This window comes from Actinia tenebrosa, unplaced genomic scaffold (assembly GCF_029948245.1).
Source record: "Actinia tenebrosa isolate PJP-AT-01 unplaced genomic scaffold, QUT_ActTen_1.0 PGA_scaffold12__29_contigs__length_12842862, whole genome shotgun sequence".
Lineage (NCBI taxonomy): Eukaryota > Metazoa > Cnidaria > Anthozoa > Actiniaria > Actiniidae > Actinia > Actinia tenebrosa.
In genome coordinates this window covers 10,012,824-10,035,662 of record NW_028292572.1, presented here as the reverse complement: position 1 = coordinate 10,035,662, position 22,839 = coordinate 10,012,824, and the positions used below count along the sequence as shown (strand labels likewise).

General features: G+C 36.9%; 4 protein-coding genes across 5 annotated transcripts; 1 reads left to right on the top strand and 3 right to left on the bottom strand.

The window, feature by feature from the left end:
• Window positions 1-1,381: 1,381 nt before the first annotated feature.
• LOC116298650 (trypsin) lies at window positions 1,382-7,131 on the bottom strand. Of its 2 annotated transcripts, none has more exons than XM_031707174.2 (9): window positions 6,995-7,131; window positions 5,866-5,969; window positions 5,393-5,431; window positions 5,031-5,144; window positions 4,145-4,255; window positions 3,704-3,763; window positions 2,756-2,983; window positions 2,104-2,363; window positions 1,382-1,734 (listed from the first exon to the last, which is right to left on the bottom strand). In XM_031707174.2, the coding sequence occupies exons 2-9, from the start codon at window positions 5,942-5,944 to the stop codon at window positions 1,453-1,455; spliced, it is 1,173 nt and encodes a 390-aa protein (XP_031563034.1). In that variant the 5' UTR covers window positions 5,945-5,969; window positions 6,995-7,131; the 3' UTR covers window positions 1,382-1,452. The 2 variants fall into 2 exon arrangements, with proteins under 2 accessions (XP_031563034.1, XP_031563033.1); XM_031707173.2 differs by having other exon boundaries at window positions 6,895-7,079.
• A 424-nt stretch (window positions 7,132-7,555) lies between these two features.
• On the bottom strand, window positions 7,556-17,327 carry LOC116298654 (putative ATP-dependent RNA helicase DDX41). Its single transcript, XM_031707177.2, has 22 exons — window positions 17,099-17,327; window positions 16,923-16,994; window positions 16,741-16,809; window positions 16,430-16,523; window positions 15,840-15,914; window positions 15,512-15,572; window positions 14,898-15,015; window positions 14,578-14,669; window positions 13,920-14,013; window positions 13,383-13,442; window positions 13,060-13,123; window positions 12,879-12,951; window positions 12,722-12,802; window positions 12,068-12,149; window positions 11,832-11,913; window positions 11,510-11,559; window positions 11,200-11,271; window positions 10,583-10,679; window positions 10,057-10,206; window positions 9,775-9,846; window positions 9,362-9,472; window positions 7,556-8,821 (listed from the first exon to the last, which is right to left on the bottom strand). The coding sequence occupies exons 1-22, from the start codon at window positions 17,129-17,131 to the stop codon at window positions 8,685-8,687; spliced, it is 1,839 nt and encodes a 612-aa protein (XP_031563037.1). The 5' UTR covers window positions 17,132-17,327; the 3' UTR covers window positions 7,556-8,684.
• A 59-nt stretch (window positions 17,328-17,386) lies between these two features.
• Window positions 17,387-19,714, top strand: LOC116298653 (vezatin-like). Its single transcript, XM_031707176.2, has one exon. The coding sequence runs from the start codon at window positions 17,387-17,389 to the stop codon at window positions 19,511-19,513; it is 2,127 nt and encodes a 708-aa protein (XP_031563036.1). The 3' UTR covers window positions 19,514-19,714.
• LOC116298655 (coiled-coil domain-containing protein 172) lies at window positions 19,711-22,702 on the bottom strand. Its single transcript, XM_031707178.2, has 8 exons — window positions 22,542-22,702; window positions 22,120-22,322; window positions 21,988-22,019; window positions 21,756-21,889; window positions 21,503-21,604; window positions 20,362-20,464; window positions 19,959-20,103; window positions 19,711-19,839 (listed from the first exon to the last, which is right to left on the bottom strand). The coding sequence occupies exons 1-8, from the start codon at window positions 22,621-22,623 to the stop codon at window positions 19,765-19,767; spliced, it is 876 nt and encodes a 291-aa protein (XP_031563038.1). The 5' UTR covers window positions 22,624-22,702; the 3' UTR covers window positions 19,711-19,764.
• Window positions 22,703-22,839: the final 137 nt, after the last annotated feature.

The window sequence follows — 22,839 nt, the reverse complement described above, 5'->3', positions numbered from 1 at the left end:
ATTGGGCCAAAATCGATCAAAACCATGGGCTATAGTCCATGCTTTTTGCCCGAAAATGGCCAAAAATGAGTATTTTTATGACACTCATAAATAATGCATTATTTTCAAAAAGGTGTGAAATTGGGCCAAAATCGATCAAAACCATGGGCTATAGTCCATGCTTTTTGACTGAAAATAGCCAAAAATGACAATTTTTATGACACTCATAAATAATGCATTATTTTCAAAAAGGTGTGAAATTGGGCCAAAATCGATCAAAACCATGGGCTATAGTCCATGCTTTTTGCCCGAAAATGGCCAAAAATGACCAATTTTATAACCTTCATAAATAATGCATTATTTTGCAAAAGGTGTGAAATTGGGCCAAAGTCGATCAAAACCATGGGCTATAGTCCATGCTTTTTGACTGAAAATAGCCAAAAATGAGTATTTTTATGACCCTTTAAAATAATGCATTATTTAAAAAAAGGTGTGAAATTGGGCCAAAATCGATCAAAACCATGGGCTATAGTCCATGCTTTTTCCCGAAAATAGCCAAAAATGACCAATTTTATAACCTTCATAAATAATGCATTATTTTCAAAAAGGTGTGAAATTGGGCCAAAATCGATCAAAACCATGGGCTATAGTCCATGCTTTTTGACTGAAAATGGCCAAAAATGACCAATTTTATAACCTTCATAAATAATGCATTATTTTCAAAAAGGTGTGAAATTGGGTCAAAATCGATCAAAACCATGAGCTATAGTCAATGGTTTTTGGCCGAAAATTGCCAAAAATGATCAATTTTTGTTATTTCAAAATTAGTAGTAGTAGTAGTAGTAAACTTTATTATGAAGAGGAAATCGGAATTGCAGAAAAGTGTACCTGTCTCTTACGGGTCTAACAAAAATATAGAGATATATTACAATAATAAAAGGTAATCAAACAAAATTAAACAAAAAATACAAAACATCATGAAAGATAATGAATTGGAGGGTAATATTAGATACAAATTACAAATTTGTATAATACATTAAAGGTATTCAAGTTTTGAAGAAGGCTTGGACCAAGACATACATGCGGGCATGTATAAATAATGCGTATTATTGAAAAGGGTTGGGTTAAAATTGATGCATTGTTATCGAGGTTTTTTTTCTTCATTGTTTAGTGCAATTTTGAAATATACTTGGCTTGTTGCCCACAAGGGTTTCAATGCAAAGCTGCGTGAATAATGCTTAGTGGTTCGTGAAAGGAAGGAGAAAAGAATAAATTTAAATTTATCCGTAGCCTCGTACTGAAACCTTTGTGTGTGATAAGCGAAGTATATCTCTGAAGATGGGTATTGGATAAGATTTTGGAAGATTTAAAGACCCGTAATGGAAGTGAATAGACTTAAACATTGTTCATTTAGAAGACGCTTGGCGCATGTTTATTGATATCTTTTAATGTGAGTAAAGGTGCTTAATCTTCTTAATTTACATGTATAGTTCCTTGTACCCAGTACTTCAGATCCATCATGTCAGCGTACACACCATATCTGTTCTTGCGCGCGCAGCCGATTCCCCAGCTAATGGCGCCCATTAGATACCAAGTATCCCCAGTCCTACAGACCAGCGGTCCGCCACTATCTCCTTGACATGCGTCGATCCCGCCAATTCCATTACCGGCACAGCGCATGCGTGCTGTTAACTTGTAGCGAAGATCATCATAGGATTTTTGACAAACACTTCGTGAGACCAAGGGAACCATTGCCTAGAAATATATCAAGATATTTATTAATTTCTGAAATAGATCTGCATGGTTTACCTTGTGCAGTACCTATGGTCCGTGACCTGACTCAAAGAGATGTCCCCATCCACTGATGTACCAGTTAGTCCCTTACCTGGTGTAGTACCCATGGTCCATCATGAGCTTTCAAAAAAAAGATGTCCCCATCCACTGATGTACCAGTTAGTCCCTTACCTGGTGTAGTACCCATGGTCCATCATGAGCTTTCAAAAAAAAGATGTCCCCATCCACTGATGTACCAGTTAGTCCCTTACCTAGTGCAGTACCCATGGTCCATCATGACCTGACTCAAAGAGATGTCCCCATTCACTGATATATCAGTTAGTCCCTTACCTGGTGCAGTACCCATGGTCCGTGACCTGACTCAAAGAGATGTCCCCATCCACTGATATAGCAGTTAGTCCCTGCTGGATAATCGTTTGAAGGCAGGCATACTGGTCGTACTCGATCATTGAAGATCAGGTTGGACTTCAGTTTGATCAAAGCCACGTCATAGTCGTGGTTATTGTAGGCGTCGTAGAATGGATGCTTGATGATACGTTCAATGCCTATTTTCTGCTCATAGCCATCAGTGACATTCAGATCGTGTTCACCTGAAACAAGACGTATGAAATGGCTACGCTTACGTGATTGAAACTGGAAATAGAAATTATATTTTCTTATTGTTTCACTATAATCATTTTCTTTCATTTATTGGTTTTCTCTTTTCCTTTCTCATGTCCCTTTCTCTCCAACTCTCCCTCTTTTTCCTTTTCTATTTTTAATTTCGTCTCTCATTTGTTTTCTCATTCGTTTTCTCTTTCCATTTCGGTTAACTAATATCTTTTTTCCATTCCACTTTCTCTCTCCCTCTTTCTCTCCTATCCTTTTTCCCCTAATCATCATTCTCTTCCAAGGCGCCTTTTTTTCTTAATCGTTTTCTCTGCTTTTTCCCTGCCAATTCGATCACGCTATTACTATCTAAAGAACAATACAGTCTTGTTACCCATCACCACGGTATAGTCATCGGGGTTGTCCCCATAAACAAAGCAGTGAGCAGCAGTAACGATCCATTGTCTAGCCACAACAGAACCTCCACACCAATGAGGGGTCTTGGCTGCTTTGTTATTCTTGTAGTTCATTGAGATTTGCCAAGGCCAGGCTCCTTTTTTGGCTCGAGTGCCGCCGACTATTCTCGTGTTCCCCTTGCCTTTTGTTCCACATTTGATGTTACCTGAAGAGAAAATCAAAGGGTTAAAGACATGACCACCATGTTGGATGATATTGCCGCCATATTGGATAATATGACAGAAGACATTGCCACCATAATGGATGATAGAGAAAAGAAACATTGCAGAGAATCGTGGGTGCTGTGAAATTGCTTTCGTATCTACTAGTATGGATCTCCAAACGATCGGCTAAGGTAATATACGTCAAATTGAAATCATGAACTTTTGATCAATTAGCATTTTCAAGTCTCCCCCGACCCCCATCCCCCCTCCCCCCTTTCCGTCTTATGTATACTTCACCATAACAACCATTATGTCATATGCATAACAAGAACAAGATTAGATAAACAAAGTCCACGAATTACGCGAAGGACATAAATGCGTCACACCCTTTAGTAACATGTTTTCATTATCACGTCTGAACATTTACACGGTTGTAGGAATAACTCAAGTAATAAAGAGTCTTTATATTCAGAGGTATTGTTGCTCGTCCTATGTTCCAATAGACCGCTTTACCTTGGCTGTAATGTTTTCCCATCTCAAACCGCGTTTCATTTCTTAGAGTATCATGTATTTGGTTAACAGTTAGCGTAAGAAGACTCATAATATGGATACAACTCAAACAAAGGATCTTATTCTCAAGAGAATGACACGTGGTCTGAAATGGGAAAACATTTCGCTCGCTCTATATCGCGATTGATGTACATGGATGTCTTAATATTTACCATGATCGATAGGTTTTTCCGTTCTCGGTAATGTTGTTGGAGGCTGTGTAGTTGTTGGTACTACAAGTAAAGAAAGTAAAATGTGAGTAGGTAATGGAAAAGTCTTATATTATCGTATTCGCCGTAATACTCGTCAGATACGGTTCAAACATGCAAGGAAGGAAGGAAGCAAGGAAGCAAGGAAGCAAGGAAGCAAGGAAGCAAGGAAGCAAGGAAGCAAGGAAGCAAGGAAGCAAGGAAGCAAGGAAGCAAGCAAGCAAGCAAGCAAGCAAGCAAGCAAGCAAGCAAGCAAGCAAGCAAGAAAGGAAGCAAGCAAGCAAGCAAGCAAAAAGAAAAGAAAAAAAAACAGCTCTAAGCAAAACCAGGAAAAAAACAACAAAAGCAAAATAACAAACAAACGACGATTAAGACAGAGACGTGGCAGTGTAATGGTTTTATTACCTTGGCAAAACCCACAAGTTTTTGAGCAGTAGTACTCCAGTGATTTTCTGTAACTATCTATGGCACAGGAACTCAGATAAACAGTACACTTTGGGTACCTGTCCAAGCAGGCTACAAACAAAATATATGGAAATGTTGACAATAATAACCATTTATTGGTGGTGATTCGGAGGTTGTTGGTGGATGGGTGCCAGCAATGAAATAAAATGAAAAATTAAAGCATTCTTATTTTAACAATCTGTATGTGTCCTTCATTCCATGATCGAGGTGGAACTTAGAAGTTGATTTTATTCTTCTAATTTTTCGATGCATGGTGGTAAATGGTGAGTAATAAGTTATAGGGGATGTTTAGTGTTGTTGTAAATAAATGCTAGGTGGTGGATGGTTTGTAGAGGTGGTAGTGTGTTAAGAGAGTGATTGAGTGGGGGGGGGGGGGGGGGGGGGGGTAGGTGGCAGACATTTTAGATGCATGGTAAATGGTGAGTAATAAGTTATAGGTGATGTTTAGTGTTATTGTAAATAAATGCTAGGTGGTGGATGGATGAGATGGTAGTGTGTTGAGAGAGTGAGTGGGTGGGTGGGTGGCAGACATTTTAGATGCATGGTAAATGGTGAGCAATAAGTTATAGGGGATGTTTAGTGTTATTGTATATAGAGGCTAGGTGGTGGATGGTGGGTAGCAGGTGGTGATAGGTGTTTGATAGGGTGATGTATGGTAAATGCTGAGTGATACCTTCTAATAGATGGGGTGGTGGATGGCGATAGTTGGTGGTAAATGGATGTGAATGCGACTGTTAAGTGACGAATAAAACATATTCGCATAGTTGGTGGTAGAGATTGTTAGGTGATGTAGCAAGAGATGATACAAGCATCATTGTGTACTTACGCTTTGTACAAAAGCCGCATGTTTTCTTGCACTCTTTCATCAGGTAATCTTTATATGCCGGGTCGTTGCAATACGGTTTGTACGATGAGCAATAGTCCATCTGATCTACACAATCTGCACGTGTAACGAATTTTAAGAGAACGTGTTATTGTACTTGCTTTGTCCAAATGTATAATAAAGATGTATAAATCTGGCTAATTCCGACACTCCAACTTTTAAGGCCCCATATTACCCCAAGGTCAACCCTTCCCCCTTGTGAAATACACTATATATACATTCAATCTCTCACTACCAAGATGCTTTGCCAGTTTTAGAAATGTATGATCGAATACATGGTTTTTTCGAAAATCGTACGTTCTTACCAGACCGCTTGTTCCTTACGTGTTCTTGCTTGTACAGTTCTGAAAGAATTTGTGAATCAATACAAAATTCCTGCTACAACAATGCCTATTTCACAAAAGCCTTTAAAGTTTTTAAAAAAAATCGTCTTTCAAAACTATGAAGACCTTATTATATCACAATAAAGTTTACAAACACGGAATTATGGGACGTAATCAGTTTAATATAACGTGGATGTAACTAAATATTCCTTTATTTTCCGGCTATTTTCCCCTTCTTTCCCTCCATCCTTTCAAGGCATCCTTCTCTCTGTTCTTTCTTTAATTTCCTTTCCTTTCCTTTCCTTCCTTTCTATCTTCTTTCCTTCCTTCCTCCTTTCTTCCTTTCTTTTCTTTTCCTTCCTTATCTATCCCGGCGTCCTTAATTCTTTCAGTTCTTTCTGGAATCCATTATTCTTTTTCTTTCCACCCTTTCGATTTAAATCTAAAATACTTACCATTTAGTTCATCAATACTTGGTACACTAGCTGCAACAGTACACAAAAAAGACAACGCCAAAATCACTCTAATCTCCATCTTCGTACGTACAGCAAGGATTATCCTCGAAATAAAAAGAGAGAGAATATATCAAAACAGTTTTATTACCACACACCCTTAAGACCATCTGATCAAACACAGACTCAATAGAATAAATCTAAAGTGAAAAGGAAGGTTATTAACTCTTAAAATTGAAGTTTGTCAAGAATTACGTAAATGATTCGGTCGAAAGCAATGCGTCTGTACGGCTTTGTATTGGTGAATATTGTGATGAACGTGCTTGAGGCGGTATGACAGGCGGATGAAGTGTAAACATCATTCCTCCTAGCCCCATAGCATATGTATTCACCTGAAAGGTGGGGACCCCTTTGATAACCCGTCCAAATCTGTAAAACCATAAAAATCCTAAAATAGCCTCTGAGCACATCAAAGGCACGGCTAACTCACAGATCAAAGTGAAATCTATGGCGTCTTAGGCCTAGGGCAAACGTCGAACTTTCCATGCACCGAACTCATTAAGAACAATGGATATCAGGTGATAATGAGGCGGCATTCTTCGATGTAATTAAGTTCGGTGCATGGAAAGTTCGACGTTTGCCCTAGGCCTTAGGTTTTGCAGAGGGAGAAAAACCAGAGAAAAACCTTCAAATCAATGGAGACCTAACAATTAATTCTACTCGCATGCTACTAAAATAGGCCTCTCAAAATATTCTAGATGCTAGGCTGACCAGTAAATACGAAAAAAATTACACTTTTTCTCGATGCAATTTGTGCCATTTCTTAAGTAATTTCCTGTTATGCTCTATTAGCCTTGCATCTCAGATAATCTTAAAAGGGATCTCTCGCTTTTATAATGTAGCCTTAATCGTCCAGGAGAAGTTCAGGCTAGTGAAAGTTGTCAACACCACCATATTTAACGATCTATTTTCCCCGGCCCTGTACGCCACTAAACATCATCAACAACAGCAGCAGCATATAACTTTCCCCACCTTGAGCTCTGAGGCAAGAGAGGTGGTTTGTAGACGATACAGACGAGATGGTTGAGGTTAACGAGATAGTGACGGTAAATTCGTTGACGTTACAATTTACCTTGGAGTAACTGATGTCTTGCAGTTTGTTATTTTGAAGTCTTTGCTGATATAAATACTTTATATGCGATTCCTTTGAGTAAAACGTGTCTGGTTTGAGTGTATGTGCCTGAAGACGACATATGAGGTCACTAAGCTGATTAGGTCACTTCCAATACATTTTTTTAAAAAATAGTTGAAAATGTACTTGAAATATCTCATAGCAGATATGATGTCAGATCTGAAGGCAGGCGGCATGTCATTCATTTGATAGCGTCGATATTAAACAAATCAAACCTCCGTGTGAAAGTTAATGTGCAATTTCTGTATTTTGCTGGGTATTGATCACACGGCGTCCTGTTTATTCCCAAGAAAATAAAACCTTTGCCGCGTAACCTTATCCTGGAGCTCTTGAATGCTAGGCGAAGAGGGAGAAAATCCAATGCTCCAGCCAACATATAGCTGCCGTGTGAAAAAGGTTCATTTACTAGGTGTACCGCAGGTAGCCCAGTAGTTACAAAATTAGAGAGAAAAAAAGGAAAATATAGATCCACCCATCCCAGCACATAACAAATAATAAGACTTTTTTTTACGTCCAGAGGAACGTTTTATTGATTCCTATTTATTTACATTCTAGAGATGATGAATGATAAAATTCGAGAAGCCGAAGCAAACTGGTGAATGTTAATCAATTGCAAGAGGTCAATTAGCAAATTAATGCCAGCACAAATACGTTGCGCAGTTTTGCACAGAACTGAGCGGAAATGATGAATGATAGGAACGTAATGCGCATGTTCAAGATACCAGAAGTAAACTGGTATAGAGGCTTTGCACCATCATGTGATGGCAGCCATGACAGGAGGCATAACAATAGTCTTTTCCCCTCGGAAACTGAATTCTTTCTCATGTAAATCAGATTAGACCAGATTCTATTGTTCCTGCCTCCTGTCATGGTTGCCATTACGTGATGGTGCAAAGCAAAGAGGTCAATTAGCAAATTAATGCCAATGACAAAATACGTTGTGACGTTTTGCACATGACTTTCGACAGGTTCCGAAGCGGGCAAAATTATAAAATTAAAGAGATTTCAAAAATCCTTATATAATCGCAATTTTCGGGCAGCTGTCGGCTGGGAAAGGATCGTATATTTGTAGTTCGTGATTTTACGAACATGCGCAGTGCGTCTTTGACAAGCCCACAGAATCCCCTTTGCATGCATGCGACTAAACGTTAATCTCAGGAAGAAAAAATTAATTACATTAAAAAAGTGTAGCAAAAGAATCTTCGGTCTTTTGAAAGTAGTTAATTTTGTCTTAAAACGTGAAAAATGCAAACCGTGAACTCCTTGCAGCACTTTGGAATGCAGCTCCATCTGTGGGACACTGGTTTGACGTCACATGCAAGGGGTCTATAAGTACTTTTGAATCTTCATAAAAATGACGTATCATACAGTTAATGTTCTTGTCAAAAAATTATACATCACTGAAAATGTCCATCCTCAGATCCTCTGTCTAACTTGTTTCCGCAAGCCTCGCAGTGTCAAACCATGTCTTGTATCAGTAGGGTCTGTTTACATGAAGGGAGGGTAACCTTTTTACCCCCCCCCCCCCCCCCCCCGGTAAAAAGATCACAAGTCTTGCTCCTAGCAGTAGTTACCCTACCTTCATGTGCGTTTTTCGAATACCGAATATGATAGCAAGATTTTCACGGTTTTACCAATCAGCAGAGCCATGAGCAAGATAGTCACGACGTCCAATGTTTCCAGCTTGTTTGGACTGCATCGCTTCAAGTTTAGGACATTCTGTGATTCTGTGTCCAAGACCACCACAATAGGCACATCCGCGCTCATCTAGATAGGCAAAAAATTAATAAACTGAGTATAGAACACTTGAGAGGAAAGACTGAAGTAGACTTTCTTAAGCGTCTCGACTTCGCGTGCACGCAAAAATGGTCGATAAATGGCAAAACCAAATTTAGTATACGAATGAAGGAAAAAGGAAAAAAAAAAGAAAATTAAAATCAAAAGAAAAGAAATAGAATTAAAAAAAGCCATATGAAAGAACGTAGGACCCTCTTGGGTACTATCGTCTCTGAAATTTAAAGATATACAGGGTGGTAGCAATACTTCTCGTGGTATTTAGGAATCGCTTTTCCGCACCAAGCTTCTATGATAGACCGTGCCCAGGGAGCTGAGAAACGCTGGAGCGAGAGAGCCTCTGGGATGAAGGGTGAGGTGAACAAGGTATCAATATTTCTCTCCTTGTGGTAGTTAAGAATTACTCGTACGGGTCATGATTCTGTGACAGCCCGTTTAGCATCATTATTAATAACCAGTGTTGTTATATATTCTGGGATTGGTCCTTTGTGGAGCCTTTTCTTTGTATCTTACCTCCAAGTTCAAGGTATTCCTCGTTGTCTGCTTGTAAAGCAGCTAGTACTGGTGGTATCTTCTGTTTGGCTTCGATTAACAAGTGCTTCAAGTCAAGGAGTACAGACTCATCTACAAAACGACGGAAACAGGAGGAAACAACATGGTAAATAACTTCAAGGTAATGAAAAGAATAAGAGTCATAGGAAGAAACGAAACGGGGAGTCAGGAAATTCTAATTCTAGGGAACTAATTGGTGAACGGCGCGAAATGATGTTAGTCTCCTCTTTCCCAACTGTCGGACAGTGCCCGTGAGGATCTGGGACCGAAACAAATGACGGCTGCTGAGGAGAGTAAAAAGATGTATGAATGAACGAAAGAAGGGTGGATGCATAGATGGATGGGAAACGAATAAATGGATGGATGACACTTACCACAAGACTTGTTGATGAATGTAGTAGCTATTCCTGTCTTGCCGCATCGACCTGTTCTACCTATTCTGTGTACTAAAATACAAGAACAAACATGTGAGTTATAGAGAGCTTTTGTACTAGGGATGAGGAGGGGTTGAGGTGTGTCCAGGATTTTCCAATGGGGAGGGGGCGTCACTCCATCTAACCCCCACCCCTCTTCTCCCTAAAAAAAACACACGCACGTTACATTTTAAGATGCCACCCCACCCTACCCCCAAGGGTCTTTAATCAGTCCTATCATACCATAGTTTTCGATGTCTTCAGGCATATCAAAATTTATAACATGTTGGACGTCAGGGAAATCGAGTCCTTTAGATGCCACATCTGTAGCTACAAGCACGTCTTTGATCCCTTGACGGAATCCCTGGATTGCATGTTCACGTTCTTCTTGATCTAAAGTTAAGAAACAAAGGTATTATGAAGACAAAGTATCAAAGACATACGACACCGTTACGGTAAAGTGCGCGCATAAAATGAATTAATAGAAATGGCATTGTCCCATTTCGAAATCATCGCTCTCGTCTTGCAATACAACCAGTGCGTTGATACGGTACCGTCACAGTCACTACACTTCATATCTGCATCGAATGTTTACACATCAATTAGAAATGGCGTTGACCTTTTCAGTGCCTATCCAATGAAAATGCTTGGACACCGTGTCTTCATGGTCACGGCAAGCCGCTTTGGCACTGAAACTGGGTTACTCTGGCATGATCATCGCTAAGGCTCTAGATTATAATGGATTTTTACAATAAAGAATGTGTGATACCTTTATCACCGTGAATAGCTACAGCTTCTACTCCCTTGAGCAACAAATACTCGTGGATATCATCTACGTCTTTCTTTTTTTCAGCAAAAATCAAGACCTGAAAATACAAATATGAAGTTTAATGCACACATACTACGATTATATTATCCATTCTGGGGTTGAGAAAAAAAATTGGATCGATTTAGCATTTCTGTATATTGTGGGAATGTTGTAGGGGACATATAGAGGCTTTGCACCATCACGTGATGGCAGCCATGACAGGAGGCAGGAACAAATCTGGTCTAATCTAAATTAGATTACAAAAGGATTCAGTTTCCCAGGGGGTCTATTTTTATGCGCCTTGTCATGGCTGCTATCACGTGATGATGCAAAGCCTCTATTTCAAAGGTGGCGTCTATTTTACCCCTAAAACAGTCCCACAATGCACTACAATACTCACTCGACCCAATTTTTCCAGAACCTCGAAATGGCTAACATGTTTATTACGGAGGAATTTCAAGGTAGCTAATGTTTTTTTTTGTTTAACAAGAGATTTCATTTTCCAAAGGCTGTGTTGGTTTGCTACCCTGGGTTAAACCCCTGTATGGTGCAAGATGAAAGACAAACAATGCACAAACCGGTGGGGTTGTTTTCTGTAAACATTCAAGCAGATAGACTATCTTAGCTTCTTGTTTTACATATTCCACTTCCTGTTGGATAAGAAATGAGTATTCATTATGTACGTACAGTAAATATTTGAATGGGAGAAATCACTTTATTTCATATCGTATCTCAGGGTCATCATGGGACGGGATGCACACACACAAAATAAAACAAAGACAAAGAAAACTTCGGAAGTGAGGGCAACTGTTCTGAACAACTGAAGCCCTGAACAATTAGAGTATACCAATGGATACAGATTGCAATATTATAGAGTTCTGTAAGTACCTGAATGACATCCAGATTAGCAGCTCCTGCTCGTCCAACATTAACAGTCACTACAGTCAAATTAAAGTCAAATTATTAGTTTGAATAAAACATGTCACATTATTCCATGCCTGTCTCGGTTTTACATGAATATGCAAAACTCAAGTACAGAAGGTGCCTACACATTTTATAAGAACAGAAGTTACATCAAGCTTTGTTGCTGTGTGCCTGATTTTTTTCAGTACCATGGAAAAGCTTCTGCTTGCCACCAGCTGTGAGTTACTTCTTTTTTCTTCTTTTACTATTGATATTTCATATACAACTGAAACAATTCATTCTATACCTGGCAGAACGAGAGCACTTTTTGCAAAATTCTGGATCTTCTTAGGCATTGTTGCACTAAAAAGAAGGGTCTGACGCTGAAACTGTGGAGTTAAAAATTGAAAATATATTATTTGACAAGCTAGTACATCCTTTACCAATAAATCACTCATATAATAATTTTTCTGGACTCATCCATTGGATAGAATAAAAATTATTACATTCTAAAGATATTGATAATTTGGAGGGATTAATTACCTTGAAATATGAAAAGATGGTTCTGACGTCCTCTTCAAAACCCATGTCTATCATACGATCAGCCTCATCAAGTACAAGGTATCTAACAATATGTGGTTATTAAGTTAGCCAAAAATTTCTGGCATACTGTATATTGAATTATCAAACTCATGAATAATTCATGAGGAAAACACAACAGAAATCACGACCATGAAGAATGTTGTAAATCTGATACAAAACTGTGTTCATTTGCATAAACTTTAAGTTAGATTTTCTTGGCCAAATTCACTTTAATTTTGAAAATTTTAGTGAAACACAAAGGAACTAACCTAGATGTTTGATAAGTCATATACATCTATCTCGGCTACACCTTGTGGTTGTATATCTGATACAACACGGCCACTCATGCTGTATATATTACATGTAACGTGTTGATGATGATGATGATGATAATGAAAGTGATTTTATGATATGGTGAAGAAGTTAATGCTGGTGCTGATGATGTATGATAGTATTGTTGTTGTTGTCGATTTTTATACTGAATGAAGTGCTGTTGTTATTGTTGACATAATGAATGATAATGATGATGATGGCATAATAATGTTGTAGGTGAAGATGAGGATGATGATGATGGTGTTGGTAAGTACAGTATATCTTTTACTTGGAACTACATACCTGCACATATCAAGCGTCAAAATCTTTTTATTCAATAAATCCATTAATCTTCCAGGAGTAGCGACGACCATATGGACACCCCTATTGGAAACATCAATTAAATGTTATGGCTTTTTACTGGAATGATGAATAAAAGCATCTCCTGCTCATAAAATACCTTTTCATTGTCTCAGCCTGGTCTTTGATAGAACTTCCTCCAATACAAAGTGATGTCCTGAGGGTCGGATAACCTGGGTTTGAAAGATTCCATGTTTTATCCAATCATATACAGTCAAAAATATTTTGATTTACATAACAAAAACAGTGCAAGATGGGTTCAAGATTTACATGTTTCTCACCTTCTGCATCAAGAGCCCTGGAAAGGTATGTAATAACTTCATATGTTTGCCTTGCCAACTCTCTCTAGAAATTGATCAAAACAAATGGTATTCTACATGTAATTCTAATTGTGCATTTCAACTTCAATGTTTAAAATGAGGATAAATCAACCCATGTCACTGCCTCTGCAAGCATCTTTCTATGCTTTGGTGATTCTCGTTTATTTCATTGGTCAGCTACCTGTGGTGCGTAGATGATCACTAGTGCTTAATAATAAAAGTATGTAATAGAAGATAGATGAGGCTAGAGCCCATACATATTATAAATATCTTGAATAACCTACCGATGGTACTACAATGAGTCCAAAAGGGCCTTCATTTTTTTCAAAGGGAAGGGCTTTTTCCTAAAAAAGTATTTTATACTATGAATTAATTACAGATCAATTATTAATGTTGTTTTATGTGCATTTGTTCATTCGTTTGTTCATTCATTCATTATTTGATAATTTTAAAGTAATAACAACAAAGAAAGAGGGAATATAATAAACAATATGTATTGTAAATATACATGACATTGACATTGACATTGTTTGTCTTGGTTTGCTAATTCTTTTGTTATTTAATACAAACAACAAGCTTTGTTCTGCCATGTACTTCATGACCAGCTGACATGTGTTGGTCGTCTATTGCCCGACTGTTGTTTGACAGTCGGGTGATAGTCAAACCGACATGTGTCGGCTGATCATGAAGTACATGATTACCAAAAGGTATATATTCTAGAACTTTTTATGAATTATACTCAAGCTAAGCGGGCCTATTACCAATCCTTCTTTATGCAAATGGCTATTTTCTGCAACAATTCAAAGTATTGAATGATGTACCTGTTCCAAAGAGAACATGATGATGGGTAGGATAAAGACTAGAGTCTTTCCAGATCCAGTAAATGCTATACCAATCATATCTCTTCCCATTAACCTAAAATAGCAAAAAAAAGTCATGATATTAGTAACCTATGAATTGTAAATCAATAATATTACCTAAAGAGTACTTTTAGTACAATCCTCATTACAATCCAAAATCGCCACTGTGAATACATATCTCTTTAAAAAGAAATATGCATGCACAGTACATCTCTCTAAAAAGAGATATGTATGCACAGTACATCTCTCTAAAAAGAGATATGTATGCACAGTGGCGGATTCAGGATTGCCATTAAGGGGTTCAAACAGGCAAATCAAATTTTAAAAAAGGCTGCATTTTGGGAAACCAAGTGAAAGGGAAGAGAATATTTTCTGGTCAGGAACTATGCACTCATTTCATGCTATTTCCTGCTAAAAGCATATTATCTGCTTAGTAATAGCAGGGCTAAAAATGACTGGTAAGTTGTCAGCCACAATATGACATCGGTTCAATGTTACTGGTCAAGATGTCCAGCAAGGTAAAGATTTGACTGGACAAGTTCCAAATCTGGCCAGACATTAACTAATAACTGGCAAATATTTTGAGCCCTGAATACTAGTTTAGATTTCATCCACTTACACTGCAGGCAAGCCCTGGATCTGTATTGGCGTAGGGTGTACAATTCCTTTCTTTTTCAGTGCATTTATGATGGGACGTGGAAATCTCATCTCCTGATTAGAAACAATTGATAATGAAAGGTGAATCTATCTAATAAACTAGGTAATCAATCTATCTTTGGGTCCAACAACAATACTAAATAACTGGTGGATTTATTGTATGATAATTACTTATAAATTGTACAAAGGTACAAAATTTAGTGCACTTTAAAATGTCTAATTTTTACAAAGAAGGTTTTTCAACAATAGACTGTTTTATGATCAAGAAAATGTTGGTCTTACCTTAAAAGACTTCAAAGGAGGAGGTACGTCAGACCCTTCTACCAAAATGTGCCATTTTCTCCTGACTTTTTCAAACTTTTCTTTAGGCATGGACAACACATATTTTGGAGGTTTCCATCTAAAGAAAAGATTAGGTACAGCACATATTATTGTCATTAATTATACCTCTTCTATAAAGTATAGGAAAAAATACTTAGAATGTAAGTTCCTAAAATTATCCATATCCCCTCCCCCCCCCCCCCATAGAAAATGTTTTGAATTTTTTTCAAAATTCCCCCCACCCCTGGAAATTCTAATTTTCTTCCATAAAAACTCTGTAATTTGTTCTTTCTCTGAATCCCCCCCCCCCCCCCCCCCTCTACCCCTGTAGAGAAGAGAAGGAAAGATGGAAAGCAGGATGAGAAAATGGTAGGAGGAAGGAAGGAAGAAAAGAAAGGAGAAAGATAAAGGGAAGGTTCATAGGAGGAAGAGAAAAAGTGGGGAATAAGTAGGTGAACCACTTTACAATCAGAGACAAACAATACCCTCTGATTGCTAAAAATAAGAATAATTTAAGTGTAACAAAATAACACAATGGTAATACTATTTAACATTTCATCCATAGTCTAGCTTACCCTGTCTTAATAGATTCTGTGTACACTATACCCTTTGCTATTTCTCCAACTGCCATAAGAGCTAAAACAAAGGATAACTAATAGTTTTAGTAAATATTCATTAATTACATACACAAATAACCTCAACACCTGGACCTTGGTCACATTGTGCCAAACCAATAAAAACGAAAACCCTATGTTTAACCTTCCTGCCAACGAAAATCCCATGTTTAACCTCCTCCTGAAGCGTTTGAATGTGAGGTCATGCAGGGAAAAATCTATTATTCCAGTCCACATGGTTGCCATGTAAGAATTAAGGTCCATACAACACTAACAAAAATATCAATACCTTTTCTTTCAGCAATACTCTCCAATATCTTTTCTTCCTCTTTCAGCTGTTTATCATAATGTGTTTCTTTAACAGCTATATCGAATTAAAAAAATAGTTGTATAAAATACGTAAGTAAATGGCAATACTGTACTTCTTACATGTTATTTCAAAATCACTATGCTGTTGCTCTTTGAAACATTTCTTGTTCCATTTCCCTTTCCTAAACTCATTTCTAGAGAGAGATTCATGAAATAGACTTCAAGTTATTAACATGATTATTTTTTTCACAATCAATTTCCACTAAGGTTATCAAACAATATTTTTCCTAAGTGAAGGGCTTAAAAACCATCTAGACACCGCTCATCAACATAAGTTGCAGTGCTAGTAGTTCAGCTGGTTTAGAGCATTTGACTACCAAGCAGAGGAGGTCACAGATTTGAATCCCACCTTGAGCTCCGAATTTTCTTTTTCCAAGAATTAAGATTTCTTGTTTAAACACAATTCAAATCTTAATTAACATCACTGTTTATTTTCTTGGGATTTTCTACCTGCATGTACTATTATTATATTGTTGTTATTAACATGGTTTATAGCCATGCAGCTATTACCTTCAGCAATTTTTTTGAGCTCACTGTGTTGATCAAGCAGACTGACATTAGGCACAGGAGCAGAAAATTGACCTTCATCGTTCTCAAGAGATTTCTGTATAATCAAAAATTCAGAATGAAGAGAAAATAAAACTGGAAAGATTTGAGGGTCACAGAGAAGGAGGGTGAGCTGCAGCCAAATCCATACATACTGCTTACTTGGCATGGGTGATAAAAATGCATGTCTTTAGTGACTTAAACATAATATTTATATTTACTTGCTTCAGTTGTAACACACTTATTAGGGTGTCTTTATCTGTATGAAAACTTACTTTGGTATCTTTCTCTTCCTTCTTCTCCAAGGTAGTCTTTCTTTTCAGAAGTTTTTCTTTCTTTTGCAGCTAATATAAAGCAAATAAGAAAGGATGGATAAGTTAGGCTTATAAATACATTTGACAAAGTGCATGAAAAGCTATGCATGATCAGCAAATCCATGATATTAAAATTGCAGTACCTCCATCTTTTTTCTTTCTTTTAAGGGTACGTAAGGCTCATAATCATCGTCGTCGTCTGATGAATTTCCTTCCTACAAAATTAGATCATCGCAAGCAATAATCAAAGGAAACATCGATCAAAATTGGTCAATGAAGATCGTCATGAAAACGTAGATTAGTTCACTATTCAGCTTACCTCAATTCTTCTCTTTCTATGTCCAGACGACATATTGGGAAATAATATATCAAACAAACTTTATGACAGCTTTTATTGCTCAGTTAAACAAGGAAGAGCCAAGAAAAACTTAGAGTTTTGTCTTCTACGTTCGTAGTTCGTCCGCCATTTTGAATATGAGGCTTGGTCACAATGCTTCCAAACACAGGAAGCCCAAGCATATTAAGGCGACGCGAGGTGATTGCTGGGAAGTAAAACAAAATGGTGGACGAAGTGTTCTAAAATACACCGTCTGGTCTGTTCTTCATAATGGCAGATGAAGACGATGAAGATGTAATCTTTGAGAACTCCCCTCTAGAAAAGTATCTAAAGGAAGCAGGCTTTACGGAGATTGAGTCAGAGAAGGTTGATAAACCAGATAAACGAGATGGTGAAGACAAGAAGAAAGACATTGTTGAGCAAAGTAATTCAGGATTGAATGAATGGATAGTAAGCTTAAACGGAAGACTTTTAGGTTTGGGAACAGATGAGTTGCTTTTAACGAGAAAGGAATATGCTACAGTGGTGATCAACTCAGGGACTTTGAGTGAAGATGATTTCACTTTTCTTCATCAATTTGACCCCGCATTGTTTGACATTCCTCCAGAAGAGACTGTAAACAACACAGAGAGAGCACAAATGTTTTTTCTCTCTGATTGGACACGTGAAGCCATATTGAGCATTTTATTTTTACTGTTGGCTATATTTCTTGCTTCGAGTTATTGGGATTATTTATTTGATCACAAAGGATCAACTATTGGTGCTTTACTGGTGATCTCTGTCATTGGGTACTATGTGTGGAGCATACATAGCCTCAGAGCTTTACATTGTAGAAATATAAAGGTTCTGAAAGATTATACAAATGAAATTAAATCATTTGTAACAGTATTCAGAAAGTCTGTTATGCTTATTCAGGAACTTGAGTTGATTTCTAAGGGTTATACATTAGTTGGGCTGGGCATGCAAATTGGTTACGGGCAGGATGGTGAAGGACAATGTACTAAAGATATATATCCAAAGTTACGTCAGAGTTTATGTGACAATGGAATGGATGTACTCATGAGATCTTGTTCAACCATGGAAAAGATGTTTGTGGATTTTCCTTTTGCCACAGAGGTTACTAGTGTTTTCACTTGTATATCATCGAACCCATTATCACAGTTTGGTTTAGGAGAGTGTGCTCAATCAGAAAAACTTTCTCTAAGCTACTTGAAAATTCTTTTATCAGCTATTGCATCTCAGCAATCAGAATTTTTGAGTCGCTTCCTTTTGTCTTTATCTGAGAAAGCAAGATCAAGCGAAATGATCTTTGATAGGAAAAGCTTTGAGAGATTGTTCCTAGGTTTTTATGATCAACTGGGATTAGTAAAGAAAGCACTAAAATCACTACAGTTAAGTTACCATCTTCATAAGAGTGCTTTGACTTTTAAAGGAGATAATGAGTTACATCATGATACAACAAATAACAAGTCCCAAAGCAAGTGGACACAGTACTATACATCTATCCATAGCCTTGAACTCCACTTGAAAGCTTGTTTAACAAGAATGCAGTTCATAAACACTTTCATAACTTCTGCAACTGAGACTGAATCCAAAGAACTTACATCAAATTCATCTTCAGAAGATTTTGATAAAGACCTGCACATGAAAGAACTTGAGTCTAACTATAACCTATTAAGAAATGAATTGGATAGTGCTATTTGTTGCTGGGAAGAAGGATTCCATAATCTAAGAATGATTTCTGGGATAGACAAATCTGAAGTCATTACTGAGGAAGATTTTAATGAAAAAGAAATAGATGAAAATCCCAGTCCTGTGAATAAGTCAATGATGATGGAACCTGAGGAAGTTATGGGAGACTGTGTGTTCGAGGGATATACTGATTTTGATGATGATTCTGACTTTGATCAGAAAATACTAACCAGGGAGGAGCTAGAGAGGGAAAGCAGAACTCGAGAAGAAAGCCAGCACCTCTTACTAGAACTAAAAAGTGTGCTTTTAACTAAAGCTAAGGACCCACTGATAACAGATGCAGGTTTTGTGAAACCAAGCAAGAAACAAAAGAATAAAGATGAAAATGAAAAAGGTCCCTCAAAACCAGAAGATATGCAAACTGAATTTTTAGTTAATGGTTCTAAACTAAATGATAGTTTCAAGGTGGATGATGGTTTTATGAATGCTGCAAGTGAAGACAAATATGGACATCTGAGTATTATGAAAGAAATCATAGGAGAAGGCACTAGAGACAGTGGAGAACCATTATTAACAAAGAAAAAGCAAGCTTTACCTACAGGACAGTGGTCCAGCAAAGCTTTTTCCATAGCAATACAAGAAGCAGCCATGTCTAGAGGAACTGCTTTTATGGAGGAAAGCTATGGATCTAGTGACTCTGATTAATATAGTTCTTGCATGGAAAACTTCAATTAAAAATAAAGTTCAAGGTGTACATGAAACAAAGTGTAACATAAACTTAAGACACTGGAAGATATATCTTCCTGTAGGTAATCTACAGGAAAGAAGTAATCAATGAATTGAAGGCCTGACACATTAGGTACAATATCGTAATTGATTCAGAAAATAAAGAACTGAAGCAATTCATCATACTGTTTTTATTTCAAAATCGCAAATTGGTACAGTTGTTCTGTACACTATTTTTTGCCTCTTTGCTTTGTACCCTCTGTGTTTCTCTGTCTTTGTTTAAAATTCGTTTGGTAATAGGATGCCTAAGGGAAAAAAAAAAAAAAAAAAAAAAAAATTAAGTCATTAGATTTTTTCGAGAAAAAAAGAATCACCAACGTCTGATCCAGCTTTTCCATGATCCAGTAACCTTAGAGGAACTAACCTTACTTTGCTGTTGTTGTAAATGCTTTTGCTTTTGAAGCTCTTTCTTTAAATAGATTTGTTGAAGCTCCTTCAATTCTTGTGTTAAGGCTTCACAAATTCCTTCCATGCTCCCATCCTTTGCTGCTTCTAGTTCTGCACTCAATCTTCATTTTGATTGCATGCATTATTCATAATAAAAGCAATGTCAGCTTTAATGATTAGAAATAGACTTCGTTCTTACATGTATCAATTCTTATAAGAAGTTTATTATAATATGAATCTTTATCACACAATGCCAATTCTTTGTTTAACCAAGTATAACTTCATCCTGAAGAACTTGAATATGAGGCCACACTGGAGAAATCTATTGTTCCATTCAACATGGCTACATGTGATAAAGGTCCATAGCTGGGTAAGCACACCTTCTAAATTCTGGATCATTTTGTGGTTTCTTGGACATTGTTTCTTTTTCCTTTTCCAGTGCTTCAGTTTCTTTTTTAGCCTTTTCATAATTTTTGCTGAGGTCTGAAATATCAATTGACATATAATAATAATAATAATAATAACTTTATTTAAGTCTCTATCTTCTAGCCGGGCACAAGTACCCTACTAATCGGGGAGACTATAACATAATACTAGAAATGTAAATGATAATATAAACAGTAAATAAAATTTAAATTTAAATATAAATGTAAATATAAATATAAATTTAAATATAAATATATATAAATATATAGGTAGATATAAGTCTATGAAATATAAATATAAATATGATTCCGTTAAAAAATAAATAAATAAATAAAATAATATATATATAAATATAGATATAGTTTCGATATTTGATGAACTCACTCAGTTCTCATAGTAAGAGTAAATAGATAGATTAATATGATTGAAGCGAGTGTTACTTTATCAGCTTGGTCAGGTCTGAAACTCTTATTCCTTTCTTAAATGCTTGAAGGGATGGCGATGATCTTAACGAAGTACTAAGCTTAGACCATAAGTGTGGTCCAAAATACCTTAGGCTATTTCTCCCATACTTTACAGTGCTATAGCTAGGCAATGAAAAGTCTATGTTCCTTAGATTATATTTATGCGTCGGTGATTTAAATAAGTCAATTAAAGTTCGTGGTAATAACTTATTTTTGATTTTGTACATGAAGATCACAATGTTCTGTAGTCTTCTGTTGTACAATGTGGTGAGCTTTGCTCTCTTCAATAGCTCTTCGTAGGGTGACTCATAGTCGCAGTATACAGCTCTCAGTCCTCTTTCGTTGATTCGCTCTAGTTTATTTTTGTCGCCTGCTTTGCAAAAGTGCCAGACTAGACTGCAGTAATAATATTGGATGTTGAGTATTTTTGCAATACACTCAGAGGCGGATCCAGGGTTTATATCGGGTAAATCGTTACTAACAATCACCCCCCTTTTCCCCGAGTTCCTGGTAAAAAACCTTTGTATTGTAATAGTCACCTCCCTTCTAAAATTCCTGGATCTGCCCCTGACACTTACCTATTCCTTGTATCATCACTTCATCACTAAAAGCTAGAAACACATCAACATACCCTTGTTTTGTTTACTGAGTTCATTTACAAGATGTGAACATTTGTCCCTTCCTTCTCTCAGTGTTAAAATTTGCTTTTCTTGTGCTTTCGAAAGTTCAAGATCTATATAATAGAAAGTATATAAATAAATATTGTTTTAAGATTTGAAATGAAGGGATGGCAGCAGGTCGTTTCAGTCACACACCATATGATAAATATGGATACTTTCTGTCGCATGACAACCTTTGTTTCCCACGTTCTTCTTATTGCTGACCTTTGCATATTTCTTTCTTTTCTTTTCTAAGGCATGCAACTTTATTTCTTAACGTCTCGTCTCTCTTCATTTTCCCATGACCAGAAAGGTCGTGGTACAGAATAAAAGTCTGAACAGCCGATATGAATTTTTTCCTAAAATGAATTAAAGAATGAATTGAACAAATGAATCTATTATTAAAGATCAACAACCAACAATTTTCACTTTTCCTGCCCGTCATGTTTTATATTACCTTTCGCTTTCTGACTCCTCTTTTACCATTTTCTGTAGCAAAAATTTAAAAATAGACCGCAAACTAAAAATTTGAGGATATAAGCTCAGGCAACCTTCAAAACTTTTTTCAAGGACTCCTGTTATTACTTACGATTTCTTGTTGAAAGTTTATGTTGCCTTCCTCCAGCTCTTTCCTTTGCTCATCCGTGACGTTTTTCTTTATTCGTAACGATTTCAGCTTTTCTTCTTCCTCTGCCAAACGCTGGTTTTTTAACACTACACTTCCCTGCAACGATTTTAGTTCATCTTCTGCATCCCTTATCTGGAGCTGAAGCGATTGGATGTCCTCGTTTACTGAAGGTTCAAAAGATCAGAAAAACCTTATCTTAAAAAAAAGTTAAAAGCTACTGAACTGTTCCTTGCCGTCTATAGAAAAGCAGCTTAACCACGGACTAGTCATGATAAGAAGTATTAAAAACTTCATTAGGATTGAAAGTCGGATTTATTCTGTTTTCATTATTTTTTTTCGCCATCCACTTATTATTAGTTGTTTTGGACGTTTTTTAAACTTACTTGAACGCAGTCTTGAAAATCTTTCGCGAACACACTCTTCGGAATAAAGAATTTGTTTGAAAAGGTCATTCAAAACACTCATTTTGAAGCCTCTTTATCGATTTTTTGTCACTAACTTTTTTCTTTTCCTTCTTCTCTACTTCTTCTCTACTTCTTCTCCACAGTTAGTTCCGTCATGTTAGACGCGCGCGCACGCATGCCCGTTTTGGCGGGAATCAAATAAACCGGAAATATTATAGATGGGGCTTTACATTGACGCACTTCCGGTCACCTAAAAAATCATTCCGCACGTCCATTT

Excerpts from the sequence above, each read along its gene's own strand:
- LOC116298650 (XM_031707174.2), bottom strand. The coding sequence starts at position 5,944 with ATGGAGATTAGAGTGATTTTGGCGTTGTCTTTTTTGTGTACTGTTGCA. Across the intron at positions 5,432-5,865 it reads AAGTATTGATGAACTAAATG|AACTGTACAAGCAAGAACAC; the intron begins GTAAGTATTTTA and ends AAATTCTTTCAG. Across the intron at positions 1,735-2,103 it reads GACCATGGGTACTGCACCAG|GCAATGGTTCCCTTGGTCTC; the intron begins GTAAGGGACTAA and ends ATATATTTCTAG.
- LOC116298654 (XM_031707177.2), bottom strand. The coding sequence starts at position 17,131 with ATGTCGTCTGGACATAGAAAGAGAAGAATTGAG. Across the intron at positions 13,124-13,382 it reads GACTCATTGTAGTACCATCG|AGAGAGTTGGCAAGGCAAAC; the intron begins GTAGGTTATTCA and ends ATCAATTTCTAG. Across the intron at positions 12,952-13,059 it reads CAGGGCTCTTGATGCAGAAG|GTTATCCGACCCTCAGGACA; the intron begins GTGAGAAACATG and ends TTTCAAACCCAG.
- LOC116298653 (XM_031707176.2), top strand. The coding sequence starts at position 17,387 with ATGGCAGATGAAGACGATGAAGATGTAATCTTTGAGAACTCCCCTCTA.
- LOC116298655 (XM_031707178.2), bottom strand. The coding sequence starts at position 22,623 with ATGAGTGTTTTGAATGACCTTTTCAAACAAATTCTTTATTCCGAAGAG. Across the intron at positions 22,323-22,541 it reads ATTTTCAAGACTGCGTTCAA|TAAACGAGGACATCCAATCG; the intron begins GTAAGTTTAAAA and ends TTGAACCTTCAG. Across the intron at positions 21,890-21,987 it reads GAGGAGTCAGAAAGCGAAAG|GAAAAAATTCATATCGGCTG; the intron begins GTAATATAAAAC and ends AATTCATTTTAG.